Here is a 19,852-nt window from a genome sequence, read left to right as displayed (position 1 = left end):
CAAGAAAGAGTTGCGAAGAGCTCCAAAGGCGACCTTTATAAAGTTAATTACAGGGGAGTTGGGCTAAGAAATGAGCCCAGATAATAATTTTAAAAACACAAGTAATAATAGGACTGAGAAAACAATTAGAATTGCAGTGGAGAAATCAAATGGCAATGAAACTGAAATATCTGAGACAAAGAGACTTTGAATTGGAAAACAAACCTGGGAAATAGTTAGCAACCAAATTAAAAATGGAAAGGGAGACAGAGATGATTAAAATTAAAGAAAGTGAAAAAATAATGCATGAGATAAAGAAAATTGAAAATACATTTTGTTAGATACTATGTAAATTGCAAAATATAAAAATTGATGCACATTGGGGCAAAGTAATAGAAATATTTAGAACAGAATATTCCCAGTTTAAAGGATGAACCCATTAAAATTTTTAGATGAACTAATAACAATAAGAGAAGTGACAGATAGTATAAGAGCACTGAAAATAGGGAAAGCACCACGTCCAGATGGATATATACCCTGTTTCTCCGAATATAAGACATCTCCTGAAAATAAGACATAGTAGAGGTTTTGCTGAAGTGCAAAATATAAGGCATCCCCCGAAAGTAAGACGTAGCAAAGTTTTTGTTTGGAAGCATGCCAACCCACCTTCCCCTGCCCAGATGCTGGAACTACCGGCCTCACTCCCGTTGTCCGGGGAGTGGACTAAGTGGGACAGCCATTTTAGCCACAGCTTGTGCCGGCTGCCCACAGCTGACCCAGGGTTCGCAAGAAACTAGGGAGGGACTGCTGGCTGCTCTTTCCCTCCCAGCCTGAGGACTGCTGGCTGCTCTTTCCCTCCCAGTTCCTGCCCCCTCTGTCAGACCACCAACTCTCCTCCGCTCCAAGCCTGCCGGCCATAGGCAGGGGCGCATGTCCGGGGAGGGGGGGGCTACCCCCGCTCCCGGACAGGATGTTTTGGAAGATGCATGGTACCCCACGGAGGTCCTCTCCAGACTTCATCTCTAAGGCTCCAGGAGTTTCTCAACCTCATTTGGCAACTTTCCCCTCCCAATCCCATTCCAGTCGCCAGGGAGGTCCCAGCGACCCTACTTGGAAGCCACTTGCTGGACACCATGACTCTTTTTAATTTTTTTCATTAACACCTAGAAACAATTTACCAACAAACAAGTGACAAAGATTGCAAATACAGATAGGCATATTTCTCTATCATGTGGGCTCCCTATTTTGTCTGCACTTAATAATTAATTCCAAGAAAAGAATATCTTGGTCTTTAATAACAAAATCAAAGTTATATCTCAATAAACATTACTGATAAAGTTGATAGTCCTAGCACTTTTCTCTGTTACGTCATAATTTTAAAATGCATTAGGCTTCAAAACCACCAGTCACAAGTTCATGTTTTTCTTTTTTTATCTATATATTCTAACATAGTTTTCCAGTTACCGCAAAATTTATTTAAGTTCCTTTCTTTAAGCAATGAATTTTATTGAACGTTATAGATCATCTCTTTCAGCCTCCCGGGGGGGAGGGGGAAGGGGCGGAGGTTTGTTCATTGCCATCAGTTTGAATTCATAAGTGGTTGCTCATTATTGTATTTAATTGACTTTAATTGTTTTTAAAGGAATGTTATATTTTAAAGTCTAATTGATTGTTAAGTGTTTATGTTGTACCTCACCCTGAGCCCTGCAGGGGAAGGGCAGGACATCCATAAAATAAAATAACTAAGTAAACTTAAGCCATTTCTGCTAACTCTAATATTTTCCGCCATCATTCCTCATTTGTAGGAATAGTTGGAGTTTTGCATATAAAAACCGAGATCCATGTTTCCTCTCCAAAGTTCCATCAACAAGTCCTAACATAAAGGTTTCTAGTCTCGTTTGCACATCTTTAAAATCTTTGGGAATATTGAATGCATTATTTTCCAGAACCCTCTAGCCTTATCGCTTGTCTCTCATAGATGAGAGAATGTCTGTTGTGGTCCTCACACTTGTTGCATAATCTCCTCTTAGAGATTTCCCATTTGCACAATGAGCAGAGTGCATTGAGGCTGAGCACAGCGGAGCATATCCCGAACATGCGCATGAGCTTGGGCACAAAGAAAAAGCAGTGTTGTTTGTAGTTTCTAATCTAATAAAAAGAGTATTTATTAGTGAACTCCATTCTGGATAGAAAGGTAGATATTGTCAAAGGCTTTCACGGCCGGAATCACTTGGGTGCTGTGTGGTTTCCGGGCTGTATGGCCGTGTTCTGCTTGGCCAACGTCAGGAGAGAATGCTGAGAACTGCAACCATGTCAGGCTCCCAACTCCTAAGGTAGATAGCTAGGTTTACTAATCTCATCTAGCTGGATGGGGATGGAATGCACTCAGCATCCCTCCTCTCTACGCACACAGTGCTGTAGATAGTTGAAGAGCAAGGTGGAGAGTGAGAGAGAGAGAGAGAATGAGAGAGAGAGAGAGAGAGAGAGAATGAGAGAGTGAGAGAGAGAGAATGAGAGAGAGAGAATGAGAGAAAGAGAGAGAGAATGAGAGAGAGAGAGAATGAGAGAATGAGAGAAAGAGAGAGAGAGAATGAGAGAGAGAGAATGAGAGAAAGAGAGAGAGAGAATGAGAGAATGAGAGAGAGAGAATGAGAGAAAGAGAATGAGAGAGAGAGAATGAGAGAAAGAGAGAGAGAATGAGAGAGAGAGAATGAGAGAATGAGAGAGAGAGAGAATGAGAGAGAGAGAATGAAAGAAAGAGAGAGAGAGAATGAGAGAAAGAGAGAGAGAGAATGAGAGAAAGAGAGAGAGAGAATGAGAGAGAGAGAATGAGAGAAAGAGAGAGAAAGAGAGAGAATGAGAGAGAGAGAGAGAATGAGAGAAAGAGAGAGAGAGAATGAGAGAAAGAGAGAATGAGAGAGAGAGATCTGGAAGGAAGGAACTCCCTGAGAATATCAGTCTAACATCAGAGGGATAGAGCCAGCCTGATAGAGTAAAGGTGATAATCCCTAAATCCCTATCTACCATCTGTCTTACTAGTAACGCCCCCCCACCCCCCGCCCTGTGGTTGAGGCATGAAACAGCGTAACATCCTTCTCTTCCAACAACACTTTCAGATTTGGGCTCCCTGTGACTCAGTGGCAACCTGACAACATGTCCGCATGTAACGATGCCTCTTCCTCCCAACTTGTCTTCCAGGATTCCCCACTCAAGGCCGTGCAGATGCTTTGGGTGAACCTGATCATGGACACCTTTGCTTCCCTGGCACTTGCCACAGAACCCCCTACGGAGTCCCTGCTGCTACGCAAGCCATACGGACGCAACAAGCCCCTCATTTCCCGCACCATGATGAAGAATATTTTGGGCCATGCCGTGTACCAGCTGACGATCATCTTCACCCTTCTCTTTGTGGGTGGGTTCTTACAGTGCTGATCTGGGTGGGTGGGCTGGGCCCTCAGGGGGAAGAAGGTGGGGAGAGAGAGAGAGAGAGAGAGAGAGAGAGAGAGAGAGAGAGAGCTCTGGTTGGCTGAGTCTGGTATCTGTCCCACGATGTACTGCTTGACTGCCTTCCCCCATTTGCAGGCGAAGTTTTTTTCGACATCGACAGTGGCCGCAATGCTCCTCTGCACTCCCCGTCCTCGGAGCACTACACCATCATCTTCAACACCTTTGTCATGATGCAGCTCTTCAACGAGATCAACGCCCGCAAAATCCACGGCGAGCACAACGTCTTCGACGGCATTTTCAGCAATCCCATCTTTTGCACCATCGTTCTAGGCACCTTTGGCATACAGGTACGGGGCTAGAGCAAGCAGGTGCGCAAACCTGGGTGGAGTTGGAAGGGTGAATGGGTGGATACTAAATGATGAGTATTTGGGCAAATTGTGAAAACTCCCTTTGTTCATAAAATGAGGTACAAACATGCGTGTGGGTTCATTCCTGCAATGGATTTGGCCCCTCACAGAACTGCTGGCGTAGGAGCAATTCTATTATCTTAACGGTCCATTTGGCTGGAACCCCGAAATAGACCATACAAAAAACGTTTTCTTTCATAGATTTATTGTAAAATACAGAAAGTTCAAGGGGAGAGGGTCATAAGGGCCTATCAGACAGTCTCCCAAAGAAATTGCCGAAGCTTACGGTTTTACCTGAAATAAACAGATTATATCAGTAACATGTACATCAAAGGCCCTTTCCGCACATGCAGAATAATGCACTTTCAATCCACTTTAAATGCACTTTGAAGCTGGATTTTACTGTGCGGAATAGCAAAATCCACTTTCAAACAATTGTGAAAGTGGACTGAATGTGTGTTATTCTGCGTGTGTGGAAGGGGCCTCAGTCAGCCACTATAGATTGAAGATTGTTAAAGATTACTACTTTACGTATTCTTATTTTAATTTTTTATTTATTTATTTCTTCAATTTATATACCGCCCGATCCCCGAAGACTCCAGGTGATGTGCTGATTATCTAAATATCGAGACAGGGGAGGCGGTCATACAAAATATAAATACATAGGCTCCATCCCATAAAATAACTTAAAACTCATAAAACAGCGAATGACAGTAATACATAAATGAGCAAGAGGCGTCCAACCCCAATTTAAAACCTACCCCCATGAGGGGAGAGACGGTGGGGCCCCTCAATATGAGGGGACCCTGATATAACTGGCCCAAAGCACAGAGCAGTAAGGGGGCACCGTATCAGTGGCTGGACACTCCAAAGGCCCGGTGGAACAGCACGGTCTTACAGGCCCTGCGGAACTCACCTAGGTCCCACAGGGCCCGGACAGCTGGAGGAAGGGTGTTCCACCAGGCCGGGGCCAGTGCCGTAAAAGTCCTGGCCCGTGTGGAGGCCAGCCGCATCATATTTGATCAAGAGTATGTTATTATGACTTGCTAAAAGACCAGAATGGCGCCGAACAAGAACAAGGTACCCTTCTACCAATCATCTTGTTTATCCATATCTGGCTGAATCAGTAACTCGAAGCAAATACTGTCTGTGCAAAGCAAATATTCTATTGGGAATTGGAAGCTGGACAGACAGTCACGGCTTCGACTAAAGCTAAGAGGCCCGTGTGCTGTAGAAAGACCCGCATCCTGCTAATTGGGTAATTACTTTCATAATTCCCCTTCATGGGCAGAAAAGATAGGCCTGTGCCCCCAAGACGTTTAAAGTTTAAGGGCTTAAAGGAGCAGCAGTGGCGTAGTCGTTAAGAGCAGGTGTACTCTAATCTGGAGAACAGAGTTTGATTCCCAGCTCTGCAGCTTGAGATGAAGAGATTTATCTGGGGAATTCAGATTAGCCTGTGCACTCCCACACACGCCAGCTGGGTGACCTTGGGCTAGTCACAGTTCTTCTGAGCTCTCTCAGCCCCACCCACCTCACAGGGTGTTTGCTGTGAGGGTGGAAGGGCAAGGAGATCACATGCATAATAGTCCATGGGGAGATGCAAGGACAGCACAGATGGATGTGAGCCATACAGTTGCAGAGGCTTGTTTCCATTGTAGGGCAAGGATGAGGCACAGCTTGTCCAAACTGTGCTTCCTCTGGCAGTTGCAGAGAAGAGCAGCTGGCATAGCTGTGGTTCTATTCGCTGTCCCCTGGACAGTGGCCCTTTCCCCACTTACCTTAAGCCCTGCGCTACTCTCCTCAAGTAGCGCGGGGTACAGCTGCACTCCCCACTTCAGGGGCGGCGAGAACGCAGCCGCCCCGACTCTGCCTCTCTCGCGCCCCCTCGGCGCGCGTAATTTCTGGCGCCTTTTGTGGGGAAGCCGGGGCGCACACCAGGAATTGCGTGCGCCAAGAATTGCGCACAGCAACCCTTGGACAGAGGTGAGTGGGGAAAGGGCCAGTGATGAGTTCTCAGGGGAGGAGCAGAACTCAGTAAGCCCAGACCAGGCTGGGAGCCAACTAGGGCTGGGCTTGGAGCAGCCAGGGCCTCTGCAGGCTCCACCACGTGAACAACAGGCAAGTCAGAAACCAGAAATGCCTGCAGAAGCAGGCTGTGCATCCAGCCCTGCCCCAGTTGCAGAGACCCGTGCACCTAGCGGAACTGAGCGCCCGTGTCAACAGGGAGATTTTGCAAGTTAAATGGAGAAACGCATGCCTGCCAGCTCAAAGAAAGCCCCTTCTGCAGCAGGGGAAAGCAGAGCCTTCACAGGGTGAAGACTGACGTGCTGGAAGACCCTCTGTGAAGCAGTTTCACCACTGGCGTAATGCCCATTGGGCAAGGTGGGCAGCTGCCCAGGGCATCACCTTGTGGGGGGCATCAAAATGCTGGGTTCGTTTTTGGGTATTTTAGTGGTTTTCCATTTTTGGCCTGCAGGGGGCGCAGTTTTTAGGCTAGCGGCACCAAAATTTCAGCGTATCATCAGGAGGCTGTCCTTATGATACCCCAAAGGTTTGGTGAGGGTTTGGTTCAGGGAGTCCAAAGTTATGGACTTCCAAAGGGGGGTGCCCCTATCCCCCATTGTTTCCAATGGGAGCTAATGGGAGATGGGGGCTACAGTTTTGAGGGTCCATAACTTTGGCCCCCCTGAGTTAAACTGCACCAAACCTGGGAAGTATCGTTAGGGAAGTCTCCTTATGGGGACCCTGAAAGTTTTGAGACTGTGCCTTCAGAAATATGCCCCCCCCCAGCCTGCATTTATTGGCAGCAATGCAGAAAACTCAATGCAGAACAAAGATTCTTGGAAGGCAAATTTAGGGATGTTCTCTTGCACGGGAGGGCATTCTTGGATGTATCCCAGCTTTTAGCATTTCGGGGTATCATCTGGGAGACTGTCAACGATGGCACCCCCAAGGGTTTGGTGCAGTTTGGTTCAGGGGGTCCAAAGTTATGGACCCACTCAAAAGGGTAGCCCCCATCTCCTTAGCAAAGGAGAATGGGGGATGGGGGCACCCCCTTTTAGGGGTCCCTTAACTTTGGACCCCCTATACCAAACTGCACCAAACTTTGGGGATACCATAAGGACAGTTTCCAGATGATACCCTGAAATTTTGGTGCCGATACATCCAAAAATGCACCCCCTGCAGGCACCAATATCCTGGTGCAAAAAAAAAAATTGAATTAGGTGGGTGGTGGCCACCCATGTAGGGGGGGGCATCCAACTCAGGTTTTGCCCAGGGCTACAGTTTGCCCAGGGCTGCCTCCTTACGCCCCTGAGTTTCATGGAGCATATCAGCCTGCACCCGACGAAGCACATGACTGACTGCTGCAACGTTGCCTCTGACCTGCTGCCTCTGTGTGTTCTGACCCACAGATGGGACTTTGACACTTAAGTTGCTCGACAGACTCTCTGCCTAGTCCAGGGGTAGGGAACCTTTAACACTCAAAGAGCCATTTGGACCCGTTTTCCACGGGAAAAGAAAACACTTGGAGCCGCAAATTATTTTTGACATTTAAAATAAAGATAACACTATATATAGGGGTTTTTTTACCTTTTACTCCGCTCATTCTGAGAAGCGCATGGATGCGTCCGCCCTGCTGCCTGCAGGGTGGGAAAGGATGGGGCCAGCAGCTCAGCCTCGCCGGCCACCGGGAAAGCACCCGCGGGGCGGGCGAGAGGGGAAGCCCACAGCGTGGCCCAGCCAGCCGTGGGCCATTGGTGCACCCGCCCTACTGCCTGCAGGGCGGGCAAGGATGAAGCCGGTGGATCGGCCTCGCCGGCCGCCGGGAAAACGCCCACCCCGCTCCAATGGGGCGGGCCAGAGGAGAAGCCCACGGCGCTGCCCAGCCGACCGTGGGCAGTTGGTGCGCCCGCCCTGCTACCTGCAGGGTGGGCAAGGATGGGGCTGGCGGCTCGGCTCGTGGAGCCGCAGTGTAAGGGCAGAAGAGCCGCATGCGGCTCTCAAGCCACAGGTTCCCTACCCCTGGCCTAGACTCAGCTTCCTGCTGTAACTTGATATTTCTGCCTGGCATCCTAATTCAGGACAGAGCCTGGGGACAGCAAGAGTTGGCCTCCAGGGACGTGCTTTTAAAAACACAGAAGCTGGGGGCAGGGCTTGAGCAGCCCCCCCCCAAGCCCCCGGCTCTGTGCTTTTAAAAGCACATCCCTAAAGGCTGGCTCCTGCTCTCCTCAGGCTGTGGGGAGGGCAGAAGCCAGGCTGCAGGAGCCCAGGGGGCGGGGCCATGCCCCTGAGCCTTGCCCCCGGGTGCAGGGGGCCTGGGGGGGCGCTGGAGAAGGCGCCATTCCCCCCCCCTACACCTCTTTCCTGTCAGTAGTAGTTTCTGCACAGCCCACTAATAACACATTATTAGTGTTACACGTTATTAATGAAGCCAATTTCCCCTGTTTGCCTACGCACTGGAGATTTCACCCCTCTAGGAAGATATTGCAAACAGTTGGGGTTGCTGCGGCTTCTTTGGTTTCTCAAAAAAAAAAATCGCTAGTGTAACCTCAGCTTGTGGGTTCTGTGGGGCAGTACTTGGAATGAGTTGCAACAACAATTTTTAAACAACAAAATGGTTTACTTTTCTTTACAATTAACACTTTTAAAACATCAACATTTAACGTTACAATTCAAGGTCCTGTTCAGGTTGCATTTCAAGTCCTTCTATTTACAGTCTACTGATATTGCCAAGTCCAAATTCTTCTTTGCAAGTTGGCTGGCTCCTGAAGACTCCAAGGGCTTGATGAACAGGTTGCAACATGATGAAGGTCTCCAGGAGAACTCTCACCCATTACAACCACAAAAGAAAACCCTGAAACAATAAACTCCAACATTTACAACATAGCAAAAACAACAACTACCTTCCCAGTAGTTCCCAACAAATATTGCAATTACCTTAACAAGGTGTTAAGGGCTTATAGAAATCAAGGTCCGAGTCTGGTAGCCTTGTTCTTCTGCAAAGAGCTCTTTCAGCCTTTCTGCTGCTCTGAGTCTCCACCCCCTTACTGGGTCAACCCATTCTGGGCATGGGGGTTACACTAGCTTGTCGACTTTTGTAAAACCCGGGTTGAGGGAACTATAATGGGCGGAACCTGTTTTGGGGAAGAGCCCTGTGCAAACTTCTTCCTCAAAATGGGATAAATAGTTTCCTCGGGCCGTGATATTTGGGCTGTGCAGAAACCACCCATGCCGCTGCCTCTTGCTCTGCACCTGCTCTGGTTCCAGTCTTCCTGAACTTGGTTACTGCTAAGCCTCTTCCAGTAAAGATTTGGCAGCCAGACAGCTGGCACGCACATTGACTCCATTATGGAAGTTTGCCTCCCTCCTCCCGGCTAGTTGTTCCCAGCATCTCTATTTTCTTTTATACACAGATAGTTATTGTGCAGTTTGGGGGGAAACCATTCAGCTGCTCCCCATTGAATGCGGAACAATGGCTCTGGTGTCTGTTTGTGGGCTTCGGGGAACTCGTCTGGGGACAGGTAAGGAAACCCTCCTTCTGGCTGATGTGTCTGCTGTGACGCAGAATTTAACCTGGGACAAAGCGCCCCAGAATTCAACCCAGGGATTCGTTTTGCACCACAAGCCCTCTTGACTTTGAAATATGACGTGGGTTATGATGTCACAGAATAGTCAGATACAGCAAAGCTAACAGCTTTATCGAGGGACAGTAATACAGAAAACTGGAGACCTTTTGCGGACTATCTATTGACAAAATTGGGTAGAAGGGAAATAATTGCAGGATTTGAGATCTAAAAGAAAACAGCTGAATGAATTACTGCTTCCCCAAATCTAGGTCTTTGGTTTAATGCTAATAATTGAGCCCAGTGGCCCAGGACAGCCTAGATGTGTGGGAGGGGGGGCTCTATTTGCTCGTGCACACAGAGAGGGCTCTGAGTGCCACCTCTGGCACCCGTGCCATAGGTTCGCCACCACTGTTCTAACCCCAAAACTTAGATTGCTGGGGGCGGGGGGGGGGCGGCAAAACCTGGGACTTGCCTACCTCAACAGGTAAGGAAGACTGCGAGACCTGGGAGGGAATTGTCACTATAAACCTTGGGCCCTTTCCGAACAACCAAAATAAAACATTTTGAGGCTGGAAATAACATGTTTCCTCCATGGAGTTCCGCATAGTTTTTTCCTCAAAATGTTTTATTTTCAGCCTGAAAATGTTTTGAATGAAACCTCTTTATTTTATGTTTCCATTTGTATCCTGCCCTCTCCAACAGGGCTCAGGGCAAAATCCTATGTGGATCTCTTTAAAACATTTCCCGGGCCACTCAAGAGTCCCCAGGACTTCCTCCTTGACACCATTTTCTGAGCACGCTCCGTCAGCTCACCTGCTTATTTTCATAATTAAAAAAAAAATATTTATTTGGGGAGGGGTCGAATCTTTGAAACCTCGTGTATTCAACCTATCAGAATTGCAGCACAAGGCTTTGAAGCAACGTAGCCACAGAGAATTTTTAAAAACAGAATGCACAGTCTCCCTCCGGTGCCTAGGGTAAGAGTAATGCTATTCCTAGCCTCAACGACTGATTCTCATTCTATAAGTGGAAATGCGGGCAATGCAAAACAAAAACTCTGCTCCTTCCAATAGGTCATTGCCAGCATCCCTACCAGCCAACTCAAGTGCTTGAAGGAGGCAGGCCATGGTCCCGGCAAGGACGAAATGACCGACGAAGAGATGGCTGAGGACGAGGAGGAAATTGATCACGCTGAGCGGGAGTTGCGCCGCGGCCAGATCCTTTGGTTCCGGGGCCTCAATCGCATCCAGACCCAGGTATGAGTCCGAGGGGAAGGGCCTGCTAGCATCTGATTCCTCCCAATAGTGCTCCCATCCCCCTCCCACCCAACCTTTCCTTTGCTTTAGCAGCAACCCAAGGAGTAGATGCCTCATCTATCTCTAACCCCATCCCAGGACATGGTGGTTTCTCCCTAGTCTTTGTGCCTGTGGGGGGGGGAGAGAGAGAGAGAGAGAGACCCCTAGTGCTAACCCGCATGAGTCACTCCAGGTGAACTCTTGTAGCTGAAAGAGCTAATGAGTGTAGTGTTAACTGGGTGAGGCGATAAAAGCAAAAAAGAGATGGAACCACCTCGGAAATGCCCAGAGAAGAAACTGTAGGTCTGTGGCTGGAGCGACAGTAGCAGTAGTTAGTATTTCTATCGCAAAAAATCGTTATTCGTCACACAGGGTCATTCTGAGGTGGCAATTGGTCCCAGGGTCACCCAGTGTATTTGTGGCTAAAAAGAAGGTCTCGGTTCTGATATCTTGGATGGTCCAAACATCTTTGCAAGTCCAGCCCTTCACACTTGCCCAGAGCTGGGCTCCCACGGGGCAGTTGCCTCTTTCCCAGGGCAAAGGTTAACCCCAGAATATGTTGTCTGCAGAGCCAAAATGCAATACCAGCGCAAGGTTCTTCAGTGTCACGTTATGGCTGATTACCCACCAGTGCTCTGGTGCGTGGCGGGACCAGAAGCGCATCGGGGCAAGAAATCTGCTTTGCGGTGCACCAAGAGAGGAGGGCGCGGCGGGGCAAAATATTTGTCCGATGCACTTCCTCTTTACGGTGCTGAAATTTCTTGTAACAATGTGCTTCCTCTCGTCCTGCGCATGCTTCTCAGTTCCCACGGGGAAAACGAGAGCACTTCTGGCACGACTTTTTGCTTCAGAATGGGGGGGGGGGCAGTGATCAGCCTGCAGAGGGTAATTGTCCTATATGTGTTTTGAAGGTTGTTTCTGGCAGATATTCAGTGTGGCGTTGGAGCTGGAGTGTCTAACCCAGGGGTAGGGAACCTGCGGCTCGAGAGCCGCATGCGGCTCTTCTGCCCTTGCACTGCGGCTCCACGAGCCAAGCCGCCGGCCCCATCCTTGCCCGTCCTGCAGGCAGCAGGGCAGGTGCACCAACTGCCCACGGCCGGCTGGGCTGGGCTGCGCCACGGGCTTCCCCTCTCGCGTGCCCCATTGGAGTGGGGCGGGTGCTTTCCCGGCAGCCGGTGAGGCCAAAGCGCCGGCTTCATCCTTGCCCGCCCTGCAGGCAGCAGGGCGGACACATCCATGTGCTTCGATTTATAGACCACCCTGCTCCGGGAATGGGCTCAGGATGTCTTACATCAGAAAGACTTACCGTTTAACGGGACCAGTCCTACCATGCACTGTGGTGCCTCCAAAAACAATAAGTAACGAAGTTTATAAAATTATGCATGGGATAAAAAATGTTAACAGAGAGAAATTTTTCTCTCTTTCTCACAATACTAAAACCAGGGGGCATCCATTGAAAATGCTGGGGGGAAGAATTAGGACTAATAAAAGGAAACACTTCTTCACGCAACGTGTGATTGGCGTTTGGAATATGATGCCACAGGAGGTGGTGATGGCCACTCACCTGGATAGCTTTAAAAGGGGCTTGGACAGATTTATGGAGGAGAAGTCGATCTATGGCTACCAATCTTGATCCTCCTTGATCTCAGATTGCAAAGACCTTAGCAGACCAGGGGCTCGGGAGCAGCAGCAGCAGCAGAAGGCCATTGCTTTCACATCCTGCCTGTGAGCTCCCAAAGGCACCTGGTGGGCCACTGCGAGTAGCAGAATGCTGGACTAGATGGACTCTGGTCTGATCCAGCAGGCTAGTTCTTATGGTCTTATGTTCTTATGGGGATGAATTAAAGGGGGAAAGGAGGGGGGGTGCAGGAAAGGCGAGAGAAAAAGAAAGGGAGGCGTACCTCCGCAACGTTATGGGGCTTCTCTCTGCAACCGTGAAGGTCAGCAACATGTCCAATTACCCCGCAAGACACGCTAAGATGTTCAGAACCCTGATGGGTGACCCTGAAAATGAAACGGATGATTGGGGACGCAGGCAAAATAATATGCATGAAATGAGATGAAGGTCACTGATTATGGTGGGAGGAGCTCTCCCCAGGGCCGGGTGTCCCACCTCCAGTCATGACAGAGTTTCGATGTAGAGCATCTTGAATGCGGCCCTCGCCAGAGACATGATTCAGAGACCCCCATGTCCAGCTTCTGTGTGTTTTCTAACATGCTTTTTGATTGCAGCCCTTCCTTTCCCCAGCCCTCCTCCCCGCCTTCCTCAAACTGCCTTATTGGGGGGGGGGGTGATATATGCCTTGCAATTCTTTTTTTTCCTTTAGCTAATCAAAGGGGGGAGGGGGGAAAGGTTCTTGCCTTAAGAGTAAATGTTCTTTGATCTCAGATGTACCCAGGCCCGGAGCATGGTGGGAGATGACCAATGGCATGTTGCGTGTCAAAGTCGCTGGCTTCGTGGATGATAAAGCTCTTCTGGCTGCCCGAGGGCATCTTTGAAGGAGCCCCGAGGATCCTGCTTCCCGACCCCTCTCCCACTCCAGTGTCCAACCCTCCCTTCCTACTGAAAGGTTCTGATTCACCCAGAGTAAAGCCAGATAGTCGAAAAGCCCCTCCCTGCCACTTCCTTTCTCCATTTTTAATAGCAACACACGCCATTCCTGTGTCCGAAATGCAGATAGGATCGAAGAATCCTGACTCCCCTTCCTATTAGCAAACTTCACCAGACTTCTCTCCTACCCTCAGTATATGGGGAGGAAACGGATTCCAGGATTGGGGGCGGGGGGGGGGGGGGTCTCCGCTTCCATGCAGACAATCCTCAGCTGTCCCATTTTACGCACTGCTTCCATTGCCTGCCCACTAACCCCATTTTTTGCTCCTTTGAGATGAGCAGAACGTCACAGCCGCCTGATCAATGGCGCTCTGCAAGCACTTGGCACGAGCAGAAGCATCTTCCGACAGCTCTTTGCAGCAGGGCGGAGGGGAGCAGGGCGCTTCCAGAGGTTTGGAGCACCTGGTGCTCGGGGCCTGCTGGCACCCAAAGGGAGAATCTCCTGCTTCTGCCTGCTCATCCCCTTTGCACCAGCAGGAGATCAAGAGCTCAAACTGGATCGTGGCCAAGTTTTGTTCCCTCCATTTCATCTGCATGTGTGATCTGCCCCCAATCTCACCGCCCCTTAATCTCATATGCAGCTGGCAACCCAGCGTTGTCTCTGTTTCCTGGGTGTCCTCGTTGGTTTTTGGGTCCAGTGCAGCTGGTGGTCGTGTATATGTTAAGGTAACCAGCCGTCCTGCTTTTGGCGGGACGAATGCGCTTGGGCAATGTCCGTCCTCGCGAGTTTTAATTTTCCCGATTAGACAGTCACGGCAGCAGAACGCATCACGGCCACAGGGCGCACTGCCTTTTGCGGCGCTCCCGGTTCCAGCCTGTCACAGGGCAGAGCGGGAACTCTAGGCGTGCGCTCCTGACCACCTGTCGCCTGAGGTGCTTCCTGAAACCCCAACCGGGGCTGCAAAGGCAGTGTGCTCCACTACTTTTGACACGTCTTGAGTGCTTCGCACACCACATTACAAAGAAATAAAATCTGGTCTCCTTAGTATATGTGAATCTGCCATGTGGAAATATTGAGCATGGATTGGGGGTATAAGGTTTACAAAATGGAGATGTTGGATGGTAGAATCATAGAGTTGGAAGAGACCCCAAGGGCCAGCAAGTCCAACCCCCTGCCATGCAGGAACACACAATCAAAGCACTCCTGACAGATGTTCATCCAGCCTCTGTTTAAAAACCTCCAAAGGAGACTCCACCACTCTCCGAGGCAGTGAACTCCACTGTCAAACACCCCTAACAGTCAGAAAGTTCTTCCTAATGTTTAGGTGGAATCTCTTTTTCTGCACCTTGAATCCATTACTCCTGGTCCTAGTCTCTGAGGCAGCAGAAAACAAGCTTGCTCCCTCTTCGGCATGCCATCCCTTCAAATAAGGGTGGAAAGCTCTCTCAGGTTGCAGCTGACTTACGGTAACCCCACATTCAGAGATGGTTTGCCATGGCCTGCCTCTGTGTACTGGCCCCGGACTTCCTTGGTGGCCTCCCACCAAGTACTAACTGTGGCTGTCCCTGCTCAGTTTCTGAGATCTGACCAGGTCAGGCTAGCCTGGGCCACCCAGGTCAGGGCAGAGACCAACATAAGAACATAAGAACATAAGAACTAGCCTGCTGGATCAGACCAGAGTCCATCTAGTCCAGCATTCTGCTACTCGCAGTGGCCCACCAGGTGCCTTTGGGAGCTCACATGCAGGATGTGAAAGCAATGGCCTTCTTGGGGGGGGGATTGCCTCGATCTTCTGTTGGTGCAACTTGCTCTTTCCATAAAAGAACGCCAGGGTGGTGCCAACCCCCCACCCCCCACCCGCTGGCCTGTGGCACGAGATGCTTCATAGCCTGTGGCAGGAGGCCGGAACCCCAGCATGGCCCACTCTGTCTGGCGCACGCTGTCCCGCTGCAGCCGCTGCAGCCGCTGCCATCCAAATTTTCTATCTCATTTTCTCTCCTGCAGATGGAGGTAGTTAGCACGTTCAAGAGAAGCGGCTCCTTTCAGGGGGCTGTCCGACGCCGCTCTTCCGTCCTCAGCCAACTGCACGATGTAACCAATATTTCTACCCCCACTCACGTAATTCTCTCCGCCGCAAATGCCAGCGCTGGTGCCGGGAGTGAGTCTTGATTTCCTCTTACTGCTTGTGATTTAACAAACAAAACAAAACAAAGAAAAAAAATACCCCATCCTATTTTTGCCCTCTTCCAATATCCCCTCCCTCTCTTCTGTCCACCCCAACCTCACCCCTCTTCGTCCCCTGTTGCCCCAATCACTGTTGCAATATGATTTGTTTCAGTTTTTTTTTAATCTGTCCGGTCTCAGTCACGCCGGACGTGCAACTTCTATAAAGCCATAAGACTTCTGCGCTTTGCCCCTCCTTCTTTAGCTGCTAGCACCTCTTCTGTCCTTGGTTTGCTCGTCTCTTTCACCTTCTCTGTCAATGGCTGCCGGTTTTGAAAGGATTAGAACCCGATCCCCAGCTGGTGGGGAAGGGGCATAGGCGTTCCAGTCCCAAGCACCGAAGCTGCGGAGCGCCGTAACCAGCTGGGGATCTAGCCTCGTTTTTATGGCCTAGCCGCACATCTCAGTGGTGATTGGTGTTTATCGTGGTGTTTGGTGTGTGTCCCTCAGTGTTGCATGTCAGCATTTGGTGGGAGGAGACAGGGTGCGGAGGAAGCCTCAAGTTTCCAGAACTGGCCAGAAAGTGTCTGGTGGGACCAAACCCAATATTTTTGAGCTAAATCCAGAGTCTTCCACTGCTGGCCTTGATAAGGGTCAACGTGCTCTTGGCCTCGATTAAATTTATAGGAAACCAAGAATGGGAGGACAGCTGTTTTCACAACCAGTCAGTTTATAACATGGGAATGCAGTGGCTAAGTTGTGGCTTCGTGGTGGACAGAGCCACTCCCGCATCTCCAATACCTGCTTAAGACTGACTTGAGCCAGCCGACACAGCCTCCAAGCAACCCTCCTTGAAATGAATGGAAGCTGCTTTGCAGCGGTCGTTGGAGAATTTTTCTGCTCGCAGAACCTCACGCCTTCAAGTGTCCTCTGCTGTCTACATTTCACATTTAAACCGGCGTGGAAGCTATCTCACAGTCGCGATTGTCCTGGAAGAACCCAGGTGGCAGTTTTGTAAAGGGCTTTTGTAAAACAGCTGTCACAAAACGACGACTCTGGACATAGAGACATCCAAACGGAAACTGCTTTAATGACCCGTCCCTTTTCCCGCAGAGCCCTGGGAGATGCAGTTCTGGGTGAGCGGTAGTGGAGGGAGGTGGAAATCTCCAACCTCTACCCCAAACTACAGTTCCAAAAATTGTCCCGGAGGAGCAGGGCCTGGCATGTAAAACCAACATTAGTTTGTTGTGCAGAGAAATGCCCAGTCATCGTTCTGCAGTTGACCCAAGTGATTGTCAATCAGGACTGAAACTGGATTAAATTTGCAGTGTAGGCAGCAGAGGAAAAGGGGAAGAGGGTGTCAGAAGAAATCCTATTCACGGCTGAATCAAAAAGGGTGAAAAGGATTGGGACGGTAGGGCCGAGAGGACGAAGGGGCTTTTGCGAAGAAGGATGCAGCAGGGAAGGAAGAGCTTTTTGCCTGTCTCAGAAATGAGAGGCCAGAGAAGGCCTTGTGGAAAACGCCCACAGGGATGTCAGGAAACTGCCCTTCCGTTATCACTGAAAAGGAAGTGGTCTCCCCCCCTCCCCTGAGCCTTTTATCCACCTTAGCCTCTTCCTATGCCTCACCTCCCCACCCACTCCAGATACCAGGCTAGCTCCTTCCCACTCTCTTTTTGAAACAAACCAGACCCCCCCCCCCACCTAGCCCCTCCTTATTGCTCATTTTGGCATGACCGTGAAAAATCCAAAGAGGTAAGTTGTCCGTTCCCTCCTGTCCGGCCACCCAGCCAGTACCCAGGTATTCTGGCAGCCCTTTGATTGTTTAGACGTTTTCAGAAGTCTCTTGTGTGGGGTTTTTTCCCTTTTTTTTAATCAATCAAAGCCGTGCTGGGGGTCGTGCCGGCATTGTGATGTGGTGTTGTAGCTCCATGGTGCCTTTTGGTAGAACATGCACTGGTCTTGCTTTTCAACGGGTGGGGGAGCACCCTACACTGTAAACCTTCGAGTATGGCCTTGTTATCTTTGCGACACTTTAGCAGTTATTTCTCTCTCTCTCTCTCTCTCTCTCTCTCTCTCTCTCTCTCTCTCTCTCTCAATGCTGCCTTTATATTAAACCCTCTTTCTCCCTTCCAGTGAGCCGCTGTCACTCCTTGAGAAATTGAAATCCATTAATAGCTTTTGATCTTTCCCCACCTCTTGCATCTCGGAAACACTGTGTCTTTGGTTGGTTGGTTTGTTTTCTTTTGTTTTGATGACAATTATATTTCCTTTTTTCGTTTTTTAGGAACCACATTGTGGATGTCAAGTGGGTTTCCTCGCCCTAAGTTTTCCCCAGCGGGAGGGCTGTCATTTCAGGCTCACAGAATAAACAGGAGCAGCCCCAGACATTTTGGTGGGCGAGGCAGAAAATGCAAAGACCTCCCTCACCTCTGTTACTATGAGAGCCAGCAGCACAGGTGTCAAACTCGCAGCCCTCCAGATGTTATGGACTACAGTTGCCCTCATCCCCTGCCAGCAGGGAATGAGGGCAACTGTAGCCCCTAACATCTGGAGGGCCGCGAGTTTGACACCGTAGTGGTTTGGAGCGGTGAACTCTAATCTGGAGAACTGGGTTTGATTCTCTGCTCCTCCACGGGAGCAGAAGAATCTGGTGAGCCAAGTTCGATTTTCCGCTTCTCCACATGAATCCTGCTGGATGACCTTGGGTCAGCTGCAGTTCTCTCAGAACTCTCTCAGCCCCGCCTGCCCGATTACTCAGGAGGCCCCTGTAGCACACTGGCACCTGAGCCCTGGTGTGGCAGACTGCCTTGTACCGACGCCACGTGCAGGTGGGCTTCCCTGTGGAGAGCAAGAGCACTTTAGGCCCTCACCTGGTGCCGCAGCGGGACAGAGAGGAGGTCAGCTCCCTCGTCTGTAACCAGCCAAGGTGTCTGTTCTAGGGAGAGTCAGGGAAGGAGTTAGTAAGCCACTTTGAGGCTCCTCTCAGTTGAGCAAAGCAGGGGATAATCCAAACTCCTCCTTCCAATGGGAAGTGCACTGGTGCAAATCTCCTCGAAACGAGCGAGCATTGCGCAAGAGAACCTCCCAAAAGGACTGTGCCCCGTGGCTGCCTGTCTTCCTCTCTGCCACCCTTAATACAGGGAGCTGCCTCGACGTGTCTCAAGACAGAGCCATTTCTGAGACTTCTCCTCTTCTTTTGCTAATGCTGGTAAAAGCACAACTGCTTCAGTTCTTATAATTTCTGAGACTCCACACAAAACAGCTCTTCCACAGCGTGCCCTTCCTCCCCCCCCCTCTTCAATCCAGCAGGGATGGGGCGGTATAGAAAACAAACAAACAAACAAATAAATAACCACATACCCGCTTAGCCATCCCACGGATAATCTTACGCATTTGCTCTGCAGGCACTAATATGGGTTTTTTTTAAAGTTCACGCTGAATTCCATATTAGCCACATCTGAGCTGTAAGTGTTCATACCGTAAACTAATTGGAGCTGGGCAGGGTTACCAATTCATTCCTCTCCTGGCAGCATTCCTGCCATTTAACAAATGTCCTCGCGAGCAGAATATGAGCAAGCGAATGTTCTCAGTTCTGCATACACATGCACGGAAGAACTTTGCTGGATGAAATTCAGCTCGAGGCACACCTGGCAAAGGTGAAGTGTGGGTTCTCATTTGTGACAGCTAATCTAGGATTAATTCCTATGGAGTGTCTGTGGGATCTAAAGGAGTCCTGCTAGGGGAAAGGGGGAATTGGTAACCCAAAAGCCTACACCAGGGGTGGGCAATTATTTTTTCCATGGGGCCGCATAAGAAACAGAAAATATTGTGGAGGGCCGGGCCAAAAGGCAGGGGGGCGAGGCGCTTTTGAAAGCCCCACAGAAGCCGGCAGCCAAGGCAACCGGCTTCTGCGGGGCTTTCAAAGGCGCCTCGCTCCCCAGCATGGCAGGGGGGCCAGTCAGGGTCATCCGGCGGGCCGGATGTGGCCCGCGGGCCGTATAATGCCCAGGTCTGGCCTACACATTTCCTAAAATTTGACACAACATGAACATTCTTATTCAAGGCAAAAAGAACCCCATGGGGACTTTTGCCAACACATCAGTAACACCGCCGTTGAAATCTGGCTTGATCCCTTTTAGGTAAAGAACTAGGAACTATAATAGGAAGAGTCTCAAGCAAGCGGTGGTTTCTTTGGCCAAGTTAGAGCCATTGTTTTGGGATTGCCCCTGCTGATCAATTCTGCTCCATGTGGATCAGGAGAGGTCAGTTGGAGAATCTGCCTGCAGAACACGCAGAAAACATGAGGGGTCAGTGCATGAATGCACAGCCCCGATTCCTCCATGCTAAGCAAGAGGGGAAGGTACACACAAAAGTGAAAATGAAGAAAATTTGTACCCACAGGCTAACAATGAAAACTTCAAAAATTAGTTCTCCCACAG

The 19,852-nt window shown here is 49.8% G+C and overlaps 1 protein-coding gene across 1 annotated transcript in view; it reads left to right on the top strand.

Moving 5' to 3' along the window:
* Positions 1-16,347, top strand: part of LOC125427998 (plasma membrane calcium-transporting ATPase 3) — a 33,767-nt gene extending 17,420 nt beyond the window's left edge. The window contains exons 7-11 of the mRNA XM_048487572.1: positions 3,178-3,391; positions 3,562-3,773; positions 9,248-9,355; positions 10,474-10,656; positions 15,252-16,347. Coding sequence (XP_048343529.1) covers positions 3,178-3,391; positions 3,562-3,773; positions 9,248-9,355; positions 10,474-10,656; positions 15,252-15,416 — 882 coding nt within the window. The 3' untranslated portion in view covers positions 15,417-16,347. The remainder of the gene's footprint in view (positions 1-3,177; positions 3,392-3,561; positions 3,774-9,247; positions 9,356-10,473; positions 10,657-15,251) is intronic.
* Positions 16,348-19,852: the final 3,505 nt, after the last annotated feature.

Source organism: Sphaerodactylus townsendi, linkage group LG03, assembly GCF_021028975.2.
Source record: "Sphaerodactylus townsendi isolate TG3544 linkage group LG03, MPM_Stown_v2.3, whole genome shotgun sequence".
In the NCBI taxonomy this organism is placed as follows: domain Eukaryota; kingdom Metazoa; phylum Chordata; class Lepidosauria; order Squamata; family Sphaerodactylidae; genus Sphaerodactylus; species Sphaerodactylus townsendi.
This window is presented reverse-complemented; position numbering and strand designations above follow the sequence as displayed.